This window comes from Schistocerca serialis, chromosome 1 (assembly GCF_023864345.2).
Source record: "Schistocerca serialis cubense isolate TAMUIC-IGC-003099 chromosome 1, iqSchSeri2.2, whole genome shotgun sequence".
Taxonomy (NCBI): Eukaryota; Metazoa; Arthropoda; class Insecta; order Orthoptera; family Acrididae; genus Schistocerca; species Schistocerca serialis.
The window spans coordinates 792,390,133-792,407,996 of record NC_064638.1 but is presented as its reverse complement, the minus strand read 5'-3'; the positions used below and the strand labels follow the sequence as shown (position 1 = coordinate 792,407,996).

General features: G+C 39.9%; 1 protein-coding gene across 1 annotated transcript in view; it reads right to left on the bottom strand.

The window, feature by feature from the left end:
• The window catches only part of LOC126434155 (transient receptor potential cation channel subfamily A member 1), a 222,678-nt gene that overhangs the window by 34,600 nt on the left and 170,214 nt on the right, over positions 1–17,864 (bottom strand). The window contains exon 19 of the mRNA XM_050090453.1: positions 10,555–10,714. Coding sequence (XP_049946410.1) covers positions 10,555–10,714 — 160 coding nt within the window. The remainder of the gene's footprint in view (positions 1–10,554; positions 10,715–17,864) is intronic.

The following is a 17,864-nucleotide window of genomic DNA, read 5'->3' as shown; positions in this document are numbered from 1 at the left end:
GGATACAATAATATCCTTTGTTAGAGTAACGGTTCTTACCAATCAAAATTACTAACTGGAAACTAGAACATTGAAAAATTCCCGGAATTCTAAAAAATTCCTGGTTTTTTTCCCGGATGAAAAAATTCCCGGCTTTTTCCCGGATCTCCCGGTTGTTCTGGGTCGTATACATCCTGTGGTTGGTATCTTTTATATAAGTGAGTAGGTTCCGGGTAATAGGTTGAAGGTGTTGTCCTATGAGAGCAGAAATTCTCTCAGTGGGGTCACAATAACCTGCCACAATGGAGTGCCCTGGGTGATTAGTTTTATGGACGTTAGGAAGCATGTAGAAGGTAGGAGTGCAGGGAGAGGTTCTGGGAAGGGCCTAAGGATTTGAGTAGCGACTGGAGATCCTGCTGGATTTCTGGAATGGGGACCCTGTGGCAAGGTTTGTAGGTGAAAGTATCTGACAGCTGGCAGACTCCTTCTGCCAGGTAATCCTTGCGGTTCAAAACAACGGTGGTGGAGCCTTTGTCCACAGGTAGGAGTAAAAGGTCGGGATAAGTTTTTGATGGTGTACTGTAGTTCTTTCAGTAGATGTAAGGTTACTTTGCATGTTGAGGGAATTGGGGAATGATGGCAAGGCAATGTTCGAGGTTAAGAAAGTGTGGAAAGTTAACTGGGGGTGATTTGGGGACAGTGGGGGTGGATCATGGTTGAATGGAGGAGTGAACTGAGTTAGGCAGAGTTCAGTATTGGTCTTTGCTTGAGTCTGATTGGTAGGGTTGGTGATGAAAAAGTGTTTCCACTTTAGGGACTAGGAGGAAGAGAGCAATTCTTTAACAAGTCCTGCATGACTGAATTTGAGAATGGGGCAAAATGTGAGTCTTTTGAAATGACTGACCCTCCTGGCCTCAACCTTAATTAGTCACTGTTCTCACCAATCCAGACCCTCCCCTGTTCCCTTTCCAGCACTACACAGCCGTCATCCACCATCATACCCAATCTCTTTACTTCGCTCCTTTTCGGCTACTTCCCTGACCCCCCCACCACCCAATCCCCACCTCTCCCCTGCTCACCAGCTAACTTACTGCACTTCACTGTCCACCACCCATGCCATACTATCCCTGCCCCTCCCCGCCCTAGCCTCCTACTTACCCCCACCCAGTCGCCACTCCCATCATGCACTGGTGCTGACAGCACACAGTGCGGTTTCAGTTGCCTGAGACTGCAGTTGTGTGTGTGTGTGTGTGTGTGTGTGTGTGTGTGTGTGTGTGTGTGTGTGTGTGTGTCCTCTATTGTTAATGAAGGCCTTACTGGTGACTCAGCATCTCTGCTGTATGGTGAGTAGCAACTTTCCTTTTCATAATATTGTTACAGTCGATCCTGGATTTTCCATTGTCTGAGAAAACAGAGATATAATCACATGCATGCAAAATTTAATGAATGAAAAAGTGGCCTAAAGCACAAAAAGTAATAGAAAACTTTATTCACATTATAAAGCAAGAAATTGGGTAAAGTAATAAATCAGAGACACTAAATAATACACACCCATAGTAACAGTGATGACAACATGAAGAGTATACAACAAAGGTGTAACACCAGGAAAACATCACAAAACATATTCAGTAACAAAATTATAAAAAATAAAAATATATCATAAAAATCTTAACCACAACTAAAACAAATTCCATACAAATACATAATTAGAATCAAATCTATAAAAATAATAAAAACACAATCAAATTTTTACATATCACTTACTCATAATGCTAACTATGTAAACATGTAATATCAATGGTCCACTGTCAACCATGCTGCCAAGAGAAAAACAGCACACATAAAAACCAATTAAAGTCAGGTATACATCTCCAGCATACATCTGAGGCGAAAGGAATAATTCTAAAAAAAAGAAAAGACATGGCAGCAATGATATTACATTTGAGGTAAAGAACACCACATAAATGTATTATAACTTTTCTGATGATAGTTACAGACAATTATATTAAGAACATCACTTACTTATGTATTTACAGAGCACCTGATAATGGCAATATGCCAAAATGGGCTGACTGTGAGTGATTTACAGAATTAAAGCCATTTAAATAGTGGTGTAGCTGGCTGATATTCATAACAATTATGTCATTACAGGACATATTTTGCACAATGGGCCCCGAAGAACAAAGGACCAATGAGAGAGAATTTCCCATGACAAAGCTCAAATGCTTGCTGCAGAATTTGAGGCATGTGCTGCATGGTCAGCTATAGCTACAACAATTTCATCAATAACTGCAATGGGAATGGGCCCACTGCCCTCTTCCTTCTGAATTACCTAATCCAACTGTATCTTCAGATTTGTTGATCATACTGACTTGGGGCCTGGCCTCTTCACAGCTGTTTCTGTTGGTGATATTACCACAATTCAGTGCTGCTGCTGATGTCCTGCTGTTAAAACAACTTCATCAGCTATGCATGGTCTTTCTTCTCAACAGCCATTGCATTTCATATGAAAACTTCAACTTTCTTATCCCTTTATACCAACAGTTACTTGACAAAAGAAATCAACAAGTGTTATCAAGTGCCAAACAATATACTGACATCAAAACAGGAAACATTTCACATTCTGATTGCTTACTATGCCATATTTTCACCTGGTGGCAGAATGTGGAACTATTATTTTTTTCAGCATACTCCATGAGCGCCCTGTTAATGAACATACCTACCATGTTTCAGCATCCCATGATGTATACAGTCCGCACTGCAGCACTTGGAACATTGTGAGTCTAATTAAAACCACCCAGCACATGATCTCTGACAATGAGAATTCATTAGAATGTGATGATCCCAACTTCTGCAATCAAACAACTACCAGTATCATCACACAGTCTGGATAAGTGCCTGCAGAAATTTCCTCCATGCAGCTTGTACCACAATCAGAATCAGAATCCACCATATGTCAACATTTCTTTCTGGAGATCACTACCAACCATCTACATTTAAGACATGTTTGGAGGGTAACATATCAAGAAAATCTGCAATATAGGGAAACAGTTATGGCCAGCGTTCTTCAAAGGAGGCTGCAAATTTCTTGTCACATTTGACTGGACATTGTTATGTTGAAATGTTGCATGTGAAGTTGCCTGCATAAGGGGATTCTTCTCTCAGATTCTCATACCTCTCTAAGGTAGTTGTTGCTATTCAAAATGACCTCAATAAGTAAAACTGAGATCCCATGTTGTGTCCAATTGGACCCTAGACACACACATCTACATCAGCAGGCTACTGTCATGCATATACTGGTAGATAATGTACAAGAAACATTTTCCTCTTCATGTTTCATTTAAAGATGATAAGTGGGGGGATAAACTGACTGTAATCTTCTGTATTCACACAATTCAGTTTGTTAGTTACTTGTTCCACAGAACACATTTGTGTAATTTTACTGCAGTGGCAGTTTATTTGGGATAGACACTGTCTTGAATTTTGAATCTTCCTTCCCATAATATTGAAAGGCTCTCCTCATTACACAATGCCTTCCTTGTAGCATCTCCTATTACAGATTTTCTGGTCTTTTGTGCGATGTTCTCATAACCGTTGTGCAGCTCTTCTTCAAATCTTCTCTATCTCTTACATTAATCAGATGTTCAAATGTGTGTGAAATCTTATGGGACTTAACTGCTAAGATCATCAGTCCATAAGCTTACATACTACTTACCCTAAATCATCTTAAGGACAAACACACACACACCCATGCCCAAGGGAGGACTCGAACCTCCGCCGGGACCAGCCACACAGTCCATGACTGCAGTGCCTTAGACCGCTCGGCTAATCCCATGCAGTTTAAGGATTTTGTTTAAGTGGTCTGTAATATGGTTGAATTTCTTAGGATTACTCTGATAAATATCGGTTTGGCACCTGCTTTTCATGTGGCTCGTAAAAGTATAGTAATGTGAGTGAGCTGAAGTAACCAGGGAACTTGATACTGAGGGGAATGATTCAGGTAGCATGGGTTGTAAAGATGCTACTGAGATCAAGCATGTTGTGCCTAGCAGCTGTTCAGCATGTTGTGCTTAGCAGCACATACTGCCATTGGGGTTCAACTCGGCTATTCTCTATAGTTTTGCTTTGACCATTCAAATGAGTGGACAGTAGGCTGGTGGTCATGTCCACATAAAACACATGCAGAAATTACAGCAAAGATGGTATATGACATGACTGCTTCATAGGCGATGATGCTTCTGATAAAACTTATCCTATCACATCAAAAATTGGTTTTTGTTATTGGTCAGAAAGATTATGAAGATGTGAATTTACAGGGGAGAGAGTATAAGCAAAAATAACACATTTTTGGATATGGTAGTTGCAGATACCCCTTCAAACTATTCTTGCTGCTCACTTTGACAGATAAATGTTTCTTTAGCTACATTGTCTGAGTACTGAATTTCCGAAGAAAACACAAAGTGCAAGTAAACAAAATTAGCCTAACATCCTAGTTTGCAAGTCAATTCAATGACAGTTAATTGTAAGAACAAAACACACCACAGTGGACACCTTGATTAATTTGTTTGTTTGCCAATTGCATTTTTGTTTGTTATTCAGATGAGCCACAAAGAAACTCCGCTACTGCTGGTCCCAAGCCTGGGGTCCCATCTCATAAGTAATGGGGAAGGAGGAGGGGGAGGAGTAACAAACCCATAAAAAAACCTGTGCTCTGGATGGCAGCACCCAGTTAGGGCTCCTATCTAGGGTTACAGGGAAAGCCCGGCAATCGGTCTGGAAGGTGGAAGAGGGACGTCACTTCCCAATGGCAGAGACAGTGGAAGAGCCACTGAAACATGGCAGGTAGTGTTTGTACTCCATGTTAGGGGCAGCTACCAAAGGCATCTGTATCCCCATGTCAGGGTTGGCCTGAGCTCATCTTCTGTGGCTGACAACTTCAGTCGTACAACTGGACGGACATGAGCCGTCCCAACAAAAAAAGTTTTTTAGCTCATGGAATGGATCGCACTACTGAATTGAGATTGCCCAGGGGGGCAATCCCCTACTGACCAAGGTCGACATAAGCAATCATTCCCATTCTGGGGGACCTGCCAAAAAGTGCATAAGGGAAGAGTCGGTGCTCCCAAGAACCTCAAAGGAAGATTAAAACTAAAAAGACTTTCCGAATTGGAACCATAAATGTACAGACAATGATTAAGACCGGTAAAATTAAACAGGTAATAGATGAGATGAAAGAGAGAAGCATTAGAATACTAGTGATGGAAGAAACAAGATACACTGACAAAGATACAGTGGAGTCAGAAGTCTTCATAATACTGAAAGGGAAACCAGGAGTTAGAGTGGGAAAGGAAAGACATGCACCTAGCTGGTTTGGTACAGGGTTCATAGTAGACAATAGATACAAGGATGGCATAACTGAAATGAAGAGCAGGTTAGAAAGGATATCAACACTGACATTTCAAGCATGGAACAAAAAGTATACAACAGTAAATGGACATTCACCTACAAATGACAAGAACAGGAAAGACAAGAAAGTTGCAGACAGTTTCTGGGAGGAGCTAGGTGATACACTGAAAAACACACCATATAGACATGTAAAGATACTCATAGGAGATTATAATGCACAGATTGGCAGAGAGAAACAACATAAAGGAGTAGTGGGCGAGTACCTTGCACACCAGTGGACAAACAAAAATGGAGAAAGACTAATTGAACTGTGTCGAGAACATAAAATCAGACTGATGACAACACACTTCAGAGCCAAACCAAGTAAGAAAAAGACATGGGCAAGCCCATGCACCTGCCTTGGGCAATTCCAAATTGACCACATAGCAATCAGCTGGACAAACACTAAAGAGATCATGAACACGAAGATCAGGAAGAACACATGAATAGAATCAGATCATTATCTCAGAGAAATTAAGTGCCTTTGGATTCCAAACAGGGACAGATTGCCACAGACGAATAGAAGAAACACAAACATGAAGATGGACAGAGACAAATTAAGGCACTACAAGCAATAAAGCTAAATGATGATGCTGTGAGTGATAATTCACAAGTTGCAAGTATTTTTAACAATCACTTTCTGAATGTAGCAGCAAAAATAGGGTTAAAGGGTCCAGTAGAAGAAGCAAAAAAATATGTTAAAAATGTCATTCCCCAGGACTTTAGGCCTTTAGAAATGGCACCATCATCCCCACTGAAATGAAAGGAATTATAAATATACAGAAAAACAAGAGCTCATGTGGTGTTGATGGAGTCTCTAATGGAATTTAGAAGTGATGTTCTAATTTAATAAGTGAAGTCTTTAGTGATATATGTAATGCTTTGCTGGCACAGGGAATTTTTCCAGACAGATTGAAATATGCAATTGTCAAACCTCCTCACAATTGAAGGCTATACACACAGCTGGTTTGAATCATACTTAAAGAACAGAAAGCAAAAAGTTGTGCTGAGTAACACAAATAATGTTGGGAGGGTGGTAAATTCTAGTGAATGGGGAGTTATCACAAAGGGAGTCCCACAGGGTTCAATTTTGGGTACTGTGCTGTTCCTTATTCATGTGAATGACCTCTCACTTAACGTTCAACAAGCAGAACCAGTACTTTTTGCAGATGACATGAGTGTTATAATAATCCGGTTCCAGAAAAAGCACTTGAGGATATTGTTAAGGATGTCTTTCAAAGAATTATTAAGTGCTTCTCAGCAAATGGACTCTCCCTTAATTTTGAAAAAACTCACTATATCCAGTTCTGTACATTGAATAGAGTCATACTGACAATTGATGTAGCATATGAACAGGGATCAGTTAACAGGTAGATTTCTCCAAATTTTTGAGTGTTCACATTAATGACAACTTGAACTGGAAGAAGCATATTACTGAGCTTCTCAAACAATTAAGTTCAGCTTCTTTCGCTCTTCATATAATCGCTAGTCTTGGTAATAAACAGATAAGCCTCCTAATGTACTTTGCATATTTCCACACAATAATGTTTTATGGAGAAGTTTTCTCAAGTAAGTCACCACTAAGACATAAATTACTGATTGTACAAAAGAGAGCAGTGAGAATAATTAGTGGTGTTCACCCAAGGACATCATGTAGGCACATCTTCAAGGAGTTTGGTATTTTAACTGCACCATCAGAGTACATATATTTGCTAATGAAGTTCGTTATAAATAATCAATTTTGATTCGCGAAGAACTGTAATGTTCATACGTTCAACACTAGAGGGAAAAATGACCTTTCCTATCTGTTATTGAAGCTGTCACTTGCTCAAAAAGGAGTACATTATTCAGCAACAAAAATCTTTGATCATTTGCCCAACAACATAAAGCGTCTGGCAGGTAGCAGATCAAGTTTTAAATCTAGCTGAAAATCATTTCTTTTGGACACCTCCTTCTATTCCATGGATGAGTTTCTGTTTCAGCACTGGTAAAAAAAAAAAAAAAAAAAGGGTACCTCTAAATGTCAAAAGATAGAATTTTATAAAAGAATACATTGCCCGTTGTAGGTTGTATTGTGCTTTATTAAAATTGTGCTAATACCTAATTCTGCTCATGAGTCATTATCAAGCTCATTTGCTATGTCATATATTACGTTATCATGCTCATCACATTCTTTTATGTCGCATGTATAAAAAAAGAAGTCATGCAATGTGCTTGACAATGGCTTGTGGCCAAAATTAGCTAATAGCACAATTTTAATAAACCACAATACAGCCTACAATGGATAATGTATTCATTTATTAGATAATTAAGAAGCTGTGGGTCCCCATGGAAAAAACAGTGTTTTATTCAAAGTGACATGGCTTGTAAGCCAAGAATATTTTTTTTTAAATGTAGCACTGGAACTACAGTCAGCAATGACCTGTACTTTCACATTCTATTGGCATTGTTTTCATAAGTTTTCTGGTACTGCACATTTTCTAACATACATAAACTATATGATCAAAAGTATCCGGACACCTGGCTGAAAATAACTCACAAGTTCATGGTGCCCTTCATCAGTAATGCTAGAATTCAATATGGTGTTGGCCCTCCCTTAGCCTTGATGACAGCTTCTACTCCCACAAGCATAGGTTCAATCAGGTGCTGGAAGATTTCTTGCAGAATGGCAGCCCATTCGTCACGGAGTGCTGCACTGAGGAGAGGTATTGATGTTGGTCGGTGAGGTCTGGCATGAAGTCGGTGTTCCAAAACATCCCAAAGATGTTCTATAGGATTCAGCTCAGGTCTCTGCGCAGGCCAGACCATTACAGGGATGTTATTGTCATGTAACCACTCTGCCACAGGCCGTGCATTATGAACAGGTGCTCAATCGTGTTGAAAGACGCAGTCGCCATCCCCAAAGTGCTCTTCAACAGCTGGAAGCACGAAGGTACTTAAGACATCAATGTACGCCTGTGCTGTGATAGTGCCACACAAAACAACAAGGGGTGCAAGCCACTCCATGAAAAACATGACCACATCGTAACAAAACCACCTCCAAATTTTACTGTTGGCTCTACACACACTAGCAGATGACGTTCACCAGGTATGCGCCTTACCCACCCCCTGCCATTGGATCACCACACTGTGTACTGTGATTTGTCACTCCACACAACGTTTGTCCACTGTTCAGTCATCCAATGTTTACACTCTTTACACCAAGCGAGGCGTCATTTGGCATTTACCAGCATGATGTGTGGCTTATGAGCAGCCACTCGACCATGAAATTCAAGTTTTCTCACCTCCCACATAACTGTCATAGTACTTGCAGTGGATCCTGATGCAGTTTGGAATTCCTGTGTGATGGTCTGGATAGATGTCTGCCTATTACGTAATACAACCGTCTTTAACTGTCGGCAGTCTCTGTCAGTCAACAGACGAGGTCGGCCTGTACGCTTTTGTGCTGTATGTGTCCCTTCACGTTTCCACTTCACTATCACATTGGAAACAGTGGACCTAGGGGTGTTTGGGAGTGTGGAAAGCTCATGTACAGACATATGACACAAGTGACACTCAATAACCTGACCATGTTAGAAGTCCATGAGTTCTGCAGAGTGCTCCATTCTGATCTCTCATGATATCTAATGACTACTGAGCTCATTGATATGGAGTACCTGGCAGTAGCTGGCAGCACAATGCACCTAATATGGAAATCATGTGTCTTTTTTGGGGTGTCCAGATACTTTTGATCACATAGTATAGTATTGACTTTGAACGTGTTCTAAAATTTTCGTGAATCACACCAGTATTTTTTAAATTTTAGTATTTTAATCGTATTTAGTCCCAGAACAATGCATTTTTCTGTTAACATAGATTTTTCTTTAATGAAATCTAAGCTCATGGCTGAGGAGTTTAAAAAACATGGAAAAAAAGAACTAATATGAGTTCCCTATGAGACAAAATGCCATTTCAGGGACTTCAGATATACAGATACAGATTTGGTGTTACTGACAGTACACCAAAGGTGATTGGCTTGTTTGCTTAATGGCAGAGTGCAACAGTAATTCTGAAAAATCTCAACTACCTGACAATGTTAGTACTTATGGTATCTACTAGAAACTTACATGAAAATTTCAAGAATTTGTTTGTATTGAGGAACGTACAAGCATTTTTCAGTTCCCATGCACTTGTAATGACAATGAAGTTAAGGATGAAAGACAGGATGCACAGAGACATGTAATGAATCTTTCAATCCACAGTCCACATGAATGGAATGGAAAGTAATCTTAATATATGACACAATAAAATATACCCTCTTTCATATACTATATAATGATTTGCACAGCATACATATGCTGACTTTGGTTTCATACCAGTTTTCACTGCTGTGCATCATATAGCAGAATACATTTATGATATATTAGTGTTCAAAGAATGGAAAATCCAGGATGGAATGTAACAATATTTTGAAAAGGAAAATTGCTGCTCACTATATAGCGGAGATGCTGAGTCGCAGATATGCACAACAAAAAGTCTATCACAAATAAAGCTTTCAGCCAGTAAGGCCTTCATCAAAAATAGATCTCTCTCTCTCTCTCTCTCTCTCTCTCTCTCTCTCTCTCACACACACACACACACACACACACACACACACACACATGACTGTAGTCTCATTTTTGACGAAGGCCTTACTGGCTGAAAGTTTTATTTGTGACAGTCTTTTTGTTGTGCCTAACTGCGATTCAGCATCTCCGCTATATGGTGAGTAGCAACTTTCTTTTTCATAATATTGATATTTTAGTGTTCACTAGTTGTAAGGCAATAATCAAAGTTGTATGTAAACTACACATCTATTGCTATTATTCTGGGATAACCTACCCTTTGTACTTCACTATCTTATACGAAAACTAGCACAGTCATTTTGTTAAATGTTTTGTCTTCGCTTATCCAAAATGTGCCTCATAAAACAAGATTATATTTATGATTACTAACATACAGAGAAGTCTATATAATATGCAGTAACATTTTGTTAACTTTTAGGATTGATTACCAGCCACAGTTAGTAATTTTTCTGGCTCTTGTAATAGTTAAGGTTACTGAACAAAGTCTGTCAGTGTTGATGACATAATGAAAAGTTGCATAACTTACCATCTTGTGAAAATGGACTACAGAACCATTTCCTAAGGACTGAGTCAAGAAATCCTATTTTGCATTTGCTTTCATTTGGATACTCTATTATTTCTGATTTATCAACTTTATCAAGCAGAATATGAGGCAATTTTCGTTCTAGTTCTGTGTGGAGGACAACCTGAAACACAGAAAAGGATTATTCATAAAGATTCTTATTTTATCAGCTTGCTAGACAGCAAATTGTTGTGTAGAATATTGCACCAGTCACAGTGCATCCAACTGTGAACACAGTTTTCAGGCATGAGATAGTTAATTGCTGTCTCTAAGGAGCTGGGTATTGTCATGACCTCTGTCCATGATCAGTAGCTGTTGCAAATGGATGAAATACATTGACCAGAGATACCAAAGTACCTCAAGTACTATCTCCTCCAATGGATACTGTCTCCTCTACAGAAAATACAAGACCTATCTCCACTTGTCCACTTGACTGAGAGTGGCATGAGAGTGGTAGGTCAAAGGACTCTTTTTACAGGGAAGGCAGAGATTAAGGAGAACAGATTTAGGTGATGCCCCCAATGAAACTAAAACTGAGGCAATGAGACACACTTCAGCTGTTGGGAAATTGCTGTATCGACTATCAGGGGGAAGCAACTGCAAAATGCCAGAGGTTCAATAATTATCAACAGTTTGAATGTAGAGTAAATATATGGCACCCATTAGGGAATCGGTAGTAAGGAATGGGAAGAATTACCTTATACACACTGTATATATACCTAGAGGCCTCATTCAACAGGTTGAAGAGGTTTTTCGAAAGCCACTGAGGGAACAGGATGGAATCAACTACAGATTGTCAGGCACATTGAAATGCATTATGTCTGTTGTCTGAGCTCCAAAGTCAGGCTTCGATCATTTCAGTGATTGCCACAGAAGGTTCAGGCACACCAGCCTTCCCCATGGAATTGAACAAACCTTATAATCAGCAGCATTGTCCCAGATCTGATCAAGGGCCTCTATTTATGAACTGAGAAGAAGGTTTGAACCTGAGACTTTCAGAGTTGCTGAGTCGCACATAGGCACAACAAAAAGACTGTCACAAAATTAGCTTTCAGCCAACAAGGTCTTTGTCAAAAGTAGAAGTAGACAATAGACACAGACACGCGCACACACACACACACACACACACACACACACACACACACAGAACTCACTCACACGTGACCACAGTCTGTGGCAGCTGAAGCCAGACTATGAGCAGCAGGGCGTGATGGAAGAGGCAACCGGGTGGTGCTAAGGAGGAGGCTGGGGTGGAGAGGGGGTAAGATAGCAGAGTAGGGGAGGCGGATGGTACAATGGTTCTGATGGGAGTGTGCAGGAATGAAGAGGAGAGAGGGTAGGGCAGCTATGTGGGATATTAGATGGATCACAATGGAGAGAATGGGGGTAGTGGAAAAGGAGAGAAGTGGAAAGACTGGGTGCATTGGTGGAATAGAGGGCTGTGTAGTGCTGGAATGGGAACAGGGAAGGGGCTAGATGGGTAAGGAGAATGACTAATGAAACACAGTAGATGAATTCGCAATTGCGAATAATGACTACCATCAGCTATAATATGGAATGACAACAGTGACAATGAAAATTTGTGCCAGACCGGGACATGAACCCAGAATTCCTGCTTATCGCAAGCGCTCACCTTACCATTTGGCTTTCTGTGCATGACTCACGACCAGACCCAAACTTCCAAATGTCGTCAACCATACGTTTGATGTGTTTCGTAACAGCTGTGGTTGCTGCGGTGCCTTGTCATCAGAATAACACAGGCACTGCAATATGGTATGACAAATGAAGGTTGAGACCAGGAGGGTTACAGGAACATCGGATATATTGCAGGGAGAGTTCCCACCTGCGCAATCCAGAAAAGCTGGTGTTGGTGGGAAGGATCCAAATGGCACAGTCTGCGAAGCAGTCAAAATTAAGAAAGTAATGTTGTGTGGTGTGCTCAGCAACAAGGGGGGGCGGTCTAGTTGTTTCTTGGCTACAGTTTGTTGGTGGCCACTCACATGGACAGACACCATGTTGGTTTTCTTGCACATGTAAAATGCAGCACAGTGGTTGCAACTCATTTTGTAGATCACATGACTGGTTTCACAGGTAGCCCTGCTTTTGATGGCATAGTTACCGACCATAAACCATCAGGTCAGGCTTCGGACCACCCTGTGCAATTATTTTTTCTTATGGTATCACCTCTCTGTTTTTGACATTGTTTTGCTGGTGTCCATGGAAGATCTCTCTACCAGAGTAGTCATTCCTGTTGCGTTAGTTATGGGATGAGATTCTATGCCTTCTCCACCAAGGCCATTGGGTGTGTTTCAAGCATTGAACTGTTAACTAGGAGCCATGTTTTTGGCCAGGGATTTGTGAAAAAAAATTGTCCATTTTATCACAGCTTGTGAGCAGTGGAGTAGGTGGTTGTGGTGGTGGTCGAAGGATGTGAAAAAAGAGGTTCTTTCTATAGTCTATGCTCTGAACATCCCTTCCCCCCCCCCCCCCCCCCCCCTCCAAGTCTCATCTTATTACCGACCATAAATCCTTGGTTTCCTTGTTTAACCATTACACTTCCTTGTCTGACAAGACAGCACACTGGCTACTATGCTGGGCACTGTTCTTGTCTTGCTACAGCTATGAGATCCATTTCTGAGCCATGTCTAAACATGCCAATGCGGATACCTTGTCCCACCTTCCTGTGGGTCCTGACCGCAGCTTTGATTGTGAGGAATTGTTTTGCTTCTATCTTGACACTGAAATGCAGGGCTTGGTCAAGGTTTTCCCAATAATGAGCTCGTGCATAGCAGCTGTTGCTGCCACCGACCTGGCTCTCCGTCAGGTGGTTCGGTTTCTTCAACAGGGCTTGACAGATAAACCATCAGGTCAGGCTTCAGACCACCCTGTGCAATTATTTTTTCTTAAGGTATCACCTCTCTGTTTTTGACATTGTTTTGCTGGTGTCCATGGAAGATCTCTCTACCAGAGTAGTCATTCCTATTGCGTTAGTTATGGGATGAGATTCTATGCCTTCTCCACCAAGGCCATTGTGTGTGTTTTAAGCATTGAACTGTTAACTAGGAGCGATGTTTTTGGCCAGGGATTTGTGAAAAAAAATTGTCCATTTTATCACAGCTTGTGAGCAGTGTACTGACAACAGGGAGCTACTGGGGCATCTCTGTTGCCCTGGTCCACTCCACACCTGCCATGGGAATTTATTCATGTAGGCTATGCGAGTCCCTTTTTGCATTCCTTCCAGCTCTTGGCTGTGGATGCTTTTTTCTTGGTTTCCTTACATTCTCCTGTGTGCATCAATTGGCTGAGGTCACAATTCATAAGCTTTAGAGGGTTTTTTTTCTACTGAGAGGTTGCCTTATACCTTAGTTTCCAATAATGGGCTCCAGTTTGTTTCTCACACCTTTCAATTTTTTGCTCCCATTGTGGCACTCTCATGTTATACCATTCCATCCTCAATCACATAGTGAAGTGGAATGACTGGTTCATACATTCAAGTCACAAATGAAAAAGTCTGTTGTGGATTCTCACTGGATGATGCCCTTCTCCATTTTCTCATCACCTATTGGTTCAGACATATGGGGCAGCAATGTCCAGGTGAGTTACATCACAGCTGGCAGCCACACACAATCCTCCACCTCCTGCAGCCTGTGCCACACCTGCCACTGTTGGGTTTATCTGGCCACTCCGCACCGGAATCACTGGTGTGAGGGCGAGGGTTTGGTCACTGGTCCAGTGGATACTGGTCACTGATGTCTGGCACCAGAGACGCCTTTTTTGTGACATACATATTGCTAACGAGCTGGTAGCTCTCCATCTTGATCAGTTGTAGCGCCTTTGCAGCTGAAAGCAACTGGTGTGCAAGTGTGGCCCCTGTTGCCACTGCCAGCCCCACTACCCTCCGCCTAAAGCCCATCTTCACTGCAGTGGAGCAGCCCCCTTCTCGTTTTGACCCTACGCTCCAGTGCCCACCTCACACTTCATCCTGCCTTCTCCATTGGCACTGGCTGCCGCCACTCTGGATTTGATGGATGTGTCTCTTGTTGGACCACCGGTGTCTCCCCCATTGACAGAGCACCAACTTTGTATGAGGGAGAGGTGTGCTGTGAGTGTGCTGAGTGTGAGTCACCGTGTGTTTGCATTCAAATTACTAGCCAACTCTATCAGTGTGGGCTGGCCACCAGTAGGAAGTATATACATGGCACTGTCTCTGCTGCACACACAGCACCGTCTCCACACAAGGCTATAAATGCATGGAGCAGCATTGACTGAATCTCTTATATTTCTAGTTTGTGTTGTGCACATTAGTGTTCTGCATCTTGTGGAGTTCCAAGAGGCTTAATATTTAGAGGTTATGAATAAAGCCACATTTGTGTGACTTGGATTGGTTTTTTTTTTGTGTATTACTTGGTTACTACAGGAACTGTGACTGAAGTTTACAAGAATAGTTGACCAAACACTAGACTAATATGTATCCAGTAGACCAGTGTGTGATGCGAGGGACCATCCACGGTATACTGTCTCTGTAAATTAAGTTATAAAGAAACAATGACCACTGAACATTACATGTAAAACAAAGCATAGAAGTACAGGTATATACACACTCAAAGATAAGTATTTGGCTGTCAAAAGAGCAATACATGAGGCCTTCAATAACTACCACAGCAGAATATTATCAACAGATCCCTCAGAACATTTAAAAATAATCTGTTCATATGTTAAAGCTACCACTACTACCAACGTTTGTGTTCAAACACTTATTGATGACACAGGAACTGAAAATGAGGATAACAAAGTAAAAAGAGAAACTCCGCTTTCATATTTGCCTTTACAAAACAAACATCCATGCGTAAGGCCCGTAAAGATGAGTGCTATAGATCTTAGTGTCCGTATACATAAGAAACAGCTAAAAGCACCAACATTTCACAATCTTCAGCCTCAGTGCAATCCCTATAAGGTTCTACATGAATCCCTTGACAAAAAACTATGCCCAATCATTGAAAGAAAGCATGGGTCTCTTCCATGTACATGAAGAGTAGGACAAATGATTCACAAAACAAACTTCCAATATCACTGGTATCCTGTGTTTTCTAGAATCTTAGGGAACCATTAAGTATGGTGCTCCCCAAGGCCGAGCCCGTGGACCACTGATCCTCTAGTGAACATTAATAACCTACCAGCATCAGTAAATAACAAGGCAAATATAGTAACATTTGCTGATGTTACTAGTTTCTTGATCAAAGGCATGAAATCCTCAATGTAGATTACAGCTGAAACAATAATACAGCTAGTATGAAATGATTTACAGCAAGTAGTATATCATTAAACCTTTCAAAAACAAATCTAATGCACTTTCAGACAGAAAATAACAAGCTACAAGCTTCTGAAATAGATATCAATGGTTAGAAAATAATTGAAACTTCACATACAAGAATTCTAGGCATAGGAATAAATTAAGATGGAGTGAACATACTGATCACCTGCTCAAGAGGCTAAGCTTAGCTTCACCATATGTTCACAAGGAAATAATAATATTGTCATATTTCACATATTTCCACCCTCTAATCTCACGTGGTATAATATTCTGGGGAAATGTGGAAATCAGATTTTAAACTACAGAAATGAGCTGTGAGGCTAAACTTCAGTGGAGATCCTGTACACACTTATTAAAGACCCTTGGGACACTGACACCCACAAGTCAGTATATCTACTCATTGATGATACTTGTAATAAATAACAAAAAATCATTTCCAAACTAACTGGGACATGCACAGTCATGATACAAGGCAGAAGCAAAGCCTTCACAAAGACCCAATAACTCTCAAATATAGCACAAAAAGGAGTTATCCAATCTGGAATAACAATTTATGATAAGTTTCCAATGAATTGACAATCCCCATATATTCAAGGGGAAACTGAAACAGTTTCTCATAAACCACACTGAAACTAATTTAAATGAGTTTCTAGAGCTATAAGTTACATAAAAGATCTATCACATCATAAATGATACTGTAATAGTGTATGCTGTAATGAATCTTGCCTCCTTGGAACTTTCATGAATCAACTGAAATGTTTGATTCCTTACAAATTTTGGCCACACCTGGTTTAATTTTCATACTTAAATATTATATTCCACATCTGAAGACATTTTTGAACATATCTGATTCCTAAAAGACTGTTTTCATGACAATATATTTTTTATTATTCATGTTGATCCATTTTGTAATAATGATCTTGAACCATGAAAATTAGTAACCACAAATGTCAACTTACATGATCTAAAAATTAATTTACAGTCAAGACAATATTATTATGCTTGAGTTTTTTACATAAACAAAATTTCTGTCTTCATTTATAATTTCTCTAATTTTAATACTGATAATTAAATTGATCATATAAAATTACAGGATGCTACTATTTTTCAATTTTTCATATTGTCAGGATTTGCAATCTTTGTTAGTAAATATTAGGTGTATAAATCTTCATATAGATAATTGTTTCAAGAAAACAGTATTGAAAAACAATTTCAATTTACATAGATCTGTTAATACTAACTTACACAGCATCTTGCTCTAAAAGGTAATTAAAGCTGGGTCACGAAGCATGCCATGGGTTTAGCAACTACTGAATTTGGCATGTTACTCTCTGAATGACTATGTTCTTTGTCTAGCACATGAATGCTGCTCACTGTAATTTTAAGAAGTGCTGTTGTAAAAAGTGTGTTTAGAACATGGCAATATATGAAGACTGTGTTTAAATGTAACATAATATTCCAGCTGCTTGTTATATGGGAAACACTGAACCAAATATTCTAAAGGTTTATACTGGAACAAAGATGTCAATCCAGACACTGAGACTGACTTAGTGAGATCAGTAATATTTACCTGCTTCTATATTTGTTTCTGCTCTTATTTAATTATTGAATCACTATAAATAGTCAGTTCAACATAGTAAATTTTACTTTTTATTTATTTATTTATTTGTCCTTTGAATCATTTTTGCACAAGACATGCACATGGTGATACACAAACATACAACTGATATTGGACAATTTGTAGCATGATATGATGGTTTGATGACATGAGGTGATGTGATAGAAACGTACAAGAATGATTTTACATAGTTATTAATTATTTTACTTCCATTTCTCTCTCTCATAACCACAAAACGCATGCCTAGTTGGCATAATTAAAGTAGAGAACACAATCTGCTTATTTTAGTTGGTATAAACACAAAACTATTTTACATTTATTTTACGGTAATGTGTACTTCTTGTA